The sequence below is a fragment of the Myotis davidii genome, unplaced genomic scaffold (assembly GCF_000327345.1).
Source record: "Myotis davidii unplaced genomic scaffold, ASM32734v1 scaffold370, whole genome shotgun sequence".
In the NCBI taxonomy this organism is placed as follows: Eukaryota; Metazoa; Chordata; class Mammalia; order Chiroptera; family Vespertilionidae; genus Myotis; species Myotis davidii.
Genome location: NW_006288615.1, coordinates 3,344,119 through 3,352,152, shown reverse-complemented (window position 1 = coordinate 3,352,152; position 8,034 = coordinate 3,344,119). Strand labels below are relative to the sequence as shown.

Sequence of the window (8,034 nt, the reverse complement as noted above, 5' to 3'; positions counted from 1 at the left end):
TTATAGCCCCAAGTTATAGAGACTTCTCTTTCCCGTACTGGAAGCCTGGGCTGAGGGGTCTGCCATGGGGATGGGACCCCATGCTCCTCATAGGAGGCCTCCACAGCCAAGATATCCCTCTGAATTAAAAAAAACAAAACAAAAACAAAAAGCGCCACATGAGGGTCTCAGACTAGCCCATTCTGCGCTTCTGCCCCTCCTTCCTGTCTCAATGTTTTCTTCTTTAATTCCCTAGTTGCATGACTTTATTCAGTCAGATTTCAGGCATTTCTGAATGATGGTTGTTCTGTTACGTTAGTTGTATTTTTTTTTAATCCTCACCCAAGGATATTTTCCCATTGATTTTTAGAGAGCGGAAGAGAGAGGGAAAGGCAGAAATATCTATGTGAGAGAAACACGATTGGTTGCCTTCTGCATGAGCCCAGGCAGGAGTGGAGCCTGCAACCGAGGTATGTGCCCTTGACCAGAATCGAACCCAGAACCCTTTGGTCTGCAGGCTGATGCTCTATCCACTGAGCCAAACCAGCTAGGGCTTAGTTGTATTTTGATATGGTTGTGGGAAGAAGCAAGTACCATATTTACCTATGCCACCATCTTGGTCCCTCCCCACATATGCCCAGGTTGATATTTTCAAAAAAAAGTCGTTATATCCCTGCTCAAAGCCACACTCTGGATGAAGTTCAAGCTCTTTCCCCATTTCTCCTTATCCCTCATTTCCCCCCATCTTTGACCTAGCTCTTGGCTTCAAAAAGTCACTTGCTGCCTCAGGACCCGTGCTAGCATTGCAGAAGCCCTCTTGCCTCCAATCTTGGGCACCTGTCTGCTCCTCAGGGAGCTCCTTCCTGCTCCCTGACCTCATCTGAGTTACCTTCCCCTCCTCTGACTCACACACGCTGTACCCCCAAATACTAATGATTTCTTTCAAGAACATATCAGAACTGGCATTACATTGTAAAGCAGTTTATTTTAGTTTTATCTGTGTCCTTCCCAGAATAGAGGCCCCTGGATGCAGGGAATCCCCTGTTTATAAATATATGCCTAGTGCCCACATGGCCTCAGGGTGGGGGCAAGGGCTGCTCTGGGGCTGCCCGCTGCACCAGCAGCTTCCGCGATGTTCCTTGGAGCTCTCAGCCTGGATGGTCATTGGGAGGCGACCACCTCAGTAGCCTAGTGACGGGGACAAGCCTCCTCTCTTCTGTGTCCCCATCTCCTCTGTGAAATGGTACCACTGGGCCCCTAGATGATGAAGCCCAGGGCTTTATGTCAGAGGCACCAGGTGTACTGGTCACAGGGGCCTATGGGCCAGGAGGTATCCATTAGGATGGGTTGTAGGGTGACAGGAAGCTGTCCCTCTCCAGGACCCCCCCCCGACCCCCCCATGTGCCGGGGACCTCAGGTCCCCATGATGCTACAAAACTTCCTTGGCAGTCAAGGTTGGGGACTGGGAGTCCTGAGCAGCTGGGAGAACCTGGGGAGCGTCAGGAAGCCACCACCTCAGCTCCAGGGTGCCCAGCCCCAAGGTGGCCGAGTGGGGGCAGTGTGCACCGCGGGGTAAAGGTCAGGCCCTGGGAAGCTTGGGGGCAGTGAGGGGGATTCAGTATTGGCACTAAGTGGCCCGGAATTGGTGCAGGGCCCCTGGGGGAGGTGGGCCCTCGGGTGAGGGTTGGGGCAGTCAGGGCTGAATGGTCCCCAGTAGCAGCAGCAGCGCCCCAGTCAGCAAAACCAGTGAAGGGCCTGCCCAGGGGCCGGCTGAGGGCTCCGCGTGCTCAGCAGGCGTCAGGCCGCAGGCGGTGTAGGGCTCCAGGCAGGCGGCGAAGGCCATGACGTGCGCCACCACGCTCTGCTCCTGCACACCGTGCATCAGGTGCGCCTGCGGGCCACGCGCGAACACCGCCACGTCCTCACCAGCGTGGGTCTCCGACGATAGGGGCACGGCCGCCTGCTGCCTGTAGTTGGGGTCCCCTGAACAGACAATGGGGAATCAGGTATGGTGGGCACCCTCCTGTGAGTTCCCCCTGCCCGCCCACCCACCAGCGCACTCACTGCTCTGGTTGTCACGGACATCTGACCGGGAGCCCCCGCTGACTGCGAAGCCGGGGCCATTGCCATAAAGGATGGAGGTGTAGGCCTTGCCATCTTTCGCCTTCTCAGGAGCCAGCCCTGCAGGGAGAAGAGGACCTGTGATGGCACCACCACAGCTCTGCAGCGCCCCCTGTGTGCTAAGCCCCAGTACTGCTTGCCTATTCAGTGACTTAATCCACACAAGACCCTGCAAGGCTATGGCTATTATGACCCCATTTAAGGGATGAGCAAACTGAGGCTCAGAGCATTTTCTGCCTCCTAATCGAGGAACAGGTACCTGCCACTCTCCCCAGACCTACCGAAAATGGAGCTGCCACGCAGAGTGTAGCCACCAAAAGTGAAGACGTGAGAGTGGTCAGCAGTGACAAGGGTCAGGGTGTCCTTCTCGCTTGTGAGCTGGCTGGCCCTGTCAATGGCGTCATCAAAAGCAACAGCATCTGTCAGTGCGTAGTAAGCTCTTCCCGCATGATGACCTTGATCAATGCGGCCGCCTGCAGAAAGACCACGGGTGGGTGGTGGGGAACCTGCCCTGAATCCTGAGCTCCCTCTGCTCAGTGAGGGGGTGCCACTCACTCACCCTCCACGAACAGGTAGAAGCCCCGGGGGTTCCTGCGCAGTAGACGCAAGGCAGCCTCTGTCATCTCCTTCAGGCTTGGGTCCTGCTGGGAGTCTCGGTTGGCCTCATAGTGCATGTCCCCTGGCTCAAAGAGGCCTGTGGACAGGGGCCTGAGGTGACTGACAGCCGTGGAGTGGGGTCTGTGCACACATGAGTGTCCAGGGACCCGGAGGACAGGGCAGGAAGGTGGGGGAAGGGTGGGTCATTACCCATGAGGTGTGATAGGGAGGGGTCCTGGGACGCCTGAATGAGCGCTGTTCGGTTCCACACATACCGGGCACCCTGGGAGGGACAGAACCAGGCCTCAGCCCACGGCTCTACAACCAGCAGCCCTGCCCTTGGCCCTGCCCTTGGCCCTGCTCTATCCCCTGCCCCAGGAGCCCCCATCACCTTGTGCTTGGCCTGCCACTCCTGGACCAGGTCCCGCATGTCCAATCTGACTCCGCTCTTTGAGGCATCACCAGGGTACTCAGGGTCTGGGGTCCCCTTGGGAAACATGTACTTGCGGCCTCCACCCAGGATCACCTGGAGCCAGAGGAGTAGGGCAGGTGAGCTTGGGGCCTGCCTGGCCCTTTGCCCCCTGAACAAACCATCTCTAGGTCCCGCCCACCAGGTCTGTGGCAAGGCCTGGCTTGCCTGTACCTTCTACACACCACCATCCCAAGTGCCCAGAGACACTGCCAGGCCCCAGGCCCCAGGGCTCAGGCTGTGGGTTGCCTGGGACTGTGGCCAGCATGGGGCCCACCCCCTCTGCTCAGGTCCCCATTGCCCTCATGACCCACATCAATGTCCATGTTGGTGATGAGCTGCATGGAGATGTCCCGACAGCCGTCCTTCAGCGCCTGGGCAGGCATGTCTGCATCTGAGTACCAGTTGCGGTTCACCGTGTGCGCGTAGGTACCAGCCGGCGAGGCATGCTGCACCCTCGTTGAGGTCACCACCCCCACTGACTTCCCTGAGGGTGATGGAGGTCAGGTCAGGGTGAGCCACTATGCCCTCTGGGCCCGACCCCTGCTCACTAGGCTGGCCCCAAGCCCACCTGCTTTCTTGGCCCGGTTCATCACAGAGATGACCTCGTTGCCATGTGTTGTGTTGCACTGGTTGTACTGGGCTGCTGCACTCACACCAATGATCAGGAAGTTGGTCTTGACACCACACAGGTAGGCTGTGGCCGTGCCTGCACTGTCTGGCACTTGTCTGTCCACGTTGTAAGTCTGGGGACAAAGACATCCTCAGCTCCTCTCTGGGCAGACACCCAGATCATGACCAGGCCCTGGGCCCCTAACTCAGGCCCCAACCCTCCTGGGGCCTTCCCTCCTACCAGGCTCCCTAGACCCACCCCACCCCTGTGGTGTGGAGCATCCTGAGGCCACCCAGCCCTTACCTTGGCCAGAGCCACGAATGGGAATTTGTCCATGGCCAGGGGGGTCTCAGGTCCCAGTTTGCCATTCATCTGCCCCTTTAGGATCCGAGTTGCTGTCACTGTGGACACCCCCATCCCTGAAGGAGTGGAACCCAGTCAGGTCTGAGTCCGCAGGCATGGCTGTGCCCATAGGTAGCCCTGGGTACCAGGACTGTGGGGCTCTGGGAATGGACATGCCATGCACACTCACCGTCCCCCAGGAAGAGAATGAGGTTCTTGGCGGCTGTTTGGATAGGCTGCAGCTTCTTGGCGGTGTCCAGAGCCTGGGCTGCCTGGTGGTTCCAGAAGGCTGGGTCTTCCTCCTCAGCTGGCCAGGGGAGAGGGAGGTCAGGTCAGCCTTGGGGGAGCGCCCCATGTGTGGGTCTGGCTGGTAGGGGCCCCTTACCTGGGATGAATCCGAGGGAATGCTGTATCCTGAGGCCCAGCAGCAGCAGCAGCAGCACATGGGCTCCCTGCATGCCTGCGGGATGGTGGGCCGGCATCGGAGCTGGGACTGCAAAGGGGCCGGGACCTGGTGAGGCTGGAACTTGGATGAGGCTGAGACACCAGGGCACCAGTTGCAGGCAAGATCTTTGGGCTTAATCTGGTGAGGCCTTCATCCCTGGCTATAAAAACCTTTGGGTCCCTCTCAGGGCCCCAGGCAGCCACCCTGAGACAGCCCCTCCTGTTGGTTGGGTGTGACAGCCTTGGGGCAGGGGTCCTGAAAAAGGCGGAGAGCTTAGCAAGGAAAAGCCCAGGTATCTCCCCAGGCTAGGGTGGGCCTAAGAGGCAGGTGCCCTCAGGGTGAGGAGGATTCACAGGGTCCTTATTGGGCTCCCCCTACCCTTTGCTCCTGAAGTCCTGGGCACCTGTCACTCCTTTGTCCACCTCATCTGTTCAGTATTTCCTTGAGCCAGTTGGGCCCAGGCTTGGTTCTGAGTGCTGAGGGAGGTGGGGTGCAAGGACAGGGCCTGCAAGCAGCCTGGTTTGGCTTCCTGATGTCGTCCTGCCATCCAGGTGGCTTTTCACCAGGGTTGGCCTGGGCAGGTGGACAGGCGTAGTGCACTAGGCTTAAAGCAAACTTAAAGTAGCAGTGGGAAATTTTAGACTTAGCAAAGGTTGAGGTGACCTGTTCCAAGTTCTGAGAATTTGACAAGACCAAGGATATGGCTAAGGATGGGTGGCCATGAATGGCCCTGGAAGTTCCTGGTCAGCACACCTGTGCGTGAGAACCCTGAATAGAGTATTGTAAAAGGATGTTTGTGGCGTGTAGAGCACTGTAACAGTTATGAAGGATATTTGTGGTTTGTGCAAATAAAAGCTTGCTTGACCCCAAGGCTGGGGCTGCTGTTTGGGCATGCTCCCTGCGTGGAGAAGTCCGAGGCAGTCACTGGCCAGTTCAATAAATCCTCGCTTGCTGTTTTAGACCTAATTGGAGTCGGTGGTCTTACTCTTGCAAACGCTGGTCCACAAAACAGGCACTGGACTACTGGGTGTGTCCCAGAGCTGGGGCTCAGAGTCTTGTTTGGTGGAAAAGGGTGGGGTGGTGGTGACAGCAGAGTGGGGACGTGGTCTGTGTGTCCAAATACCCTGGGCTGGGCCAGCCTTGCAGTGTGTGTGAGGGAGACAGGCCTGTAAGCCAGGTAAAAGGGAATAGGCAAAGGGAGACAGAGAGTTAAGCAGCAGTTGTAGCCATCTAGTAAGTCCTATCTTCTCTAAACCAAGGACACTTACGAGTTTTCACTTTTCCTCCCCAACCAGAGGGTAAATAGCTTAAATCATCCTACTCTGGGAGACAGATAGCAGAAATCCAATTAGTGCCATTTGCCAACCACACCCTGGGATCATCTGGGTGAAGGGGATCAATCTCATTTTGACCCATTGACTTAAAGCTCTCGAATATTCTATTTAGATCCTCCCCTAAGCCCTCTCCTATACAATCCCCTCAAAACAAAGATCCCGCCTGGCTAGGAGCACACGTAGCCTCCCTGCCTCTTTCTCCACAGGCATGCAGCTCCTAAACTCTTAGGGACCCCGGGAGGCTTACAACCAGGGCAACAGTGGGCAGTGGCAGTTCGTCCCAGAAAAATCTCCCAGGCCCCCTTTTCTCTGACTTCTTAGGGAGCCAAAGCAGCCCAGCCCAGGCTCATTTCCTCAGCCCTTCCCTGTTTCATTGTCCCCAGCTTTAATAAACGTCCTCTAAAATTCACCTGGACTTGTGTTGTGAAAGTTTTCTTGCACGAATTCAAGAACCTACACCAGCCGTGGGCAAACTACGGCCCGCAGGCCGGATCCGGACTGTTTGAAATGAATAAAACTAAAAAAAAAAAAAAAAAAAGATCGTACCCTTTTATGTAATGATGTTTACTTTGAATTTATATTAGTTCACACAACCCCTCCATCCATGCTTTTGTTCCGGCCCTCTGGTCCAGTTTAAGAACCCATTGTGGCCCTCAAGTCAAAAAGTTTGCCCACCCCTGACCCACGCACTACCCGTCGGCCCTAGGCAGACCCGCTTGGGCCAGGTACCCAGTCCGATAACCTTCAGAGGGCAGGCGGGGTGGGGCCCTGTGCCCTGGCATGATGTTGTCTGCTCCCTTGGATGGGTTTGGAGCACAGGCATGAGTCTGCTCTCCTCTGATCAGGAGCGTTCAGAAGTATTCCTCCCACCCAACAATCCTACCTCTGGGTGTGAACCCTAAAGAACTGAAAGCAGGCTCTTCAAGACATAATCGCACCCCCATATTCATAACAGCACTATCCATAACAGCCCTAGGCGTGTCGGGGCCCAGGACAGACCACCCCGAAATATTCCACGGTGACCTAGTGATTATTTCCAACTGCAGTCACCTGGGAGGCAGCAGGAGCAGGACGGGGCCTGACTCTCCTCTGTGTCCCTGAAAGCAGGAGGGAGCATCCCAAGGGCAGAAACACAACCTATCACAGCTGGGAATCTGGAATGAGAGCTGTGTCCACAAGCCTGTCCCGCCCCAGCCCAAGCCCTGCTTACATTCCTTTTAATGAGCAGTGCCTTTCTCTGTCTTGTCAGTTTCTCACACATGTGTTTGTACAAAAAACATAAAAAGGTGCCTGGTCTGAACATTTCTTGAGCCTCATTTTCTGACCTGAGCATCACACTGTGGTTCTCCTGCGCGCATGTTTTAAACTGGGTTTTCTCCTTGAGGACGTATCCGAGCTGAAACATCCTCATTTGGGTTTTTGCAGGGTGACCCCCGAGGCTGTTTAAAGAGCGTGACTCTGCTCCCAGGCCTGGAATTGGCCCACAGAACTGTGACAGACAGACATGAGCAGAGCCAGCGTGATGGGCCAGGTACAGAAGGTCACCAGGGCAGAAAACTACAGGTGCCCAGCAGCGGAGAACTGTAGGGTGTGACCTCGCCACCAGCGTGGCCTCTCGTCCCCTAGCGTATCCATGGTCAGGTGGTCTTAACCTCTTGACCTTTTCGCCCTAGAGATAACATTTACACCTCAGTTGTGTTTCGGCTATGGGTCCAAAAAAGCAACAAAACCAGACCAGCAACCCCATGGCCGACTTCAGGACCAGCTGCATTGAATAATGACCCTCTGCCCTGGTGCTGGCCAATCAGTGGAGACCACAACCCCAAAGGACACGCCCAGAAAACTGCCGAATATTCTATTAAGATCTTCCTCGGGGACCTCCCCTAAAATCTTAAAACCTTTAGGATGGAGGACCCGGTGCTTTCTCCCAGTGCCTCTCCTTATCCTACCCTCCACCCCCACTCTCAGGCACGTTACCATTACCTTCCTCACTCCCAAGCTCCTAGGGCCCTTCTTTTGCCTCCATAACTCATTTCCTCAGCCCATCTCTTCTACGTGTTACTTCTTCTACCTCTGTAATTTTATAAAGAAATGTTCTCTTATAGTTTGAGTCTTGGCTCTGAATTCTTTCCTA

The 8,034-nt window shown here is 55.7% G+C and overlaps 1 protein-coding gene across 1 annotated transcript; it reads right to left on the bottom strand.

The window, feature by feature from the left end:
* Positions 1 to 986: 986 nt before the first annotated feature.
* LOC102755453 (intestinal-type alkaline phosphatase) lies at positions 987 to 5,368 on the bottom strand. The gene is made up of 11 exons (XM_006760658.2): positions 4,507 to 5,368; positions 4,312 to 4,428; positions 4,083 to 4,198; positions 3,738 to 3,912; positions 3,481 to 3,653; positions 3,089 to 3,223; positions 2,908 to 2,980; positions 2,660 to 2,794; positions 2,382 to 2,573; positions 2,044 to 2,160; positions 987 to 1,962 (listed from the first exon to the last, which is right to left on the bottom strand). The coding sequence occupies exons 1-11, from the start codon at positions 4,601 to 4,603 to the stop codon at positions 1,673 to 1,675; spliced, it is 1,620 nt and encodes a 539-aa protein (XP_006760721.2). The 5' UTR covers positions 4,604 to 5,368; the 3' UTR covers positions 987 to 1,672.
* Positions 5,369 to 8,034: the final 2,666 nt, after the last annotated feature.

Excerpts from the sequence above, each read along its gene's own strand:
- LOC102755453 (XM_006760658.2), bottom strand. The coding sequence starts at position 4,603 with ATGCCGGCCCACCATCCCGCAGGCATGCAGGGAGCCCATGTGCTGCTG. Across the intron at positions 4,429-4,506 it reads TTCCCTCGGATTCATCCCAG|CTGAGGAGGAAGACCCAGCC; the intron begins GTAAGGGGCCCC and ends TCCCCTGGCCAG. Across the intron at positions 1,963-2,043 it reads TGTCCGTGACAACCAGAGCA|GGGACCCCAACTACAGGCAG; the intron begins GTGAGTGCGCTG and ends TTGTCTGTTCAG.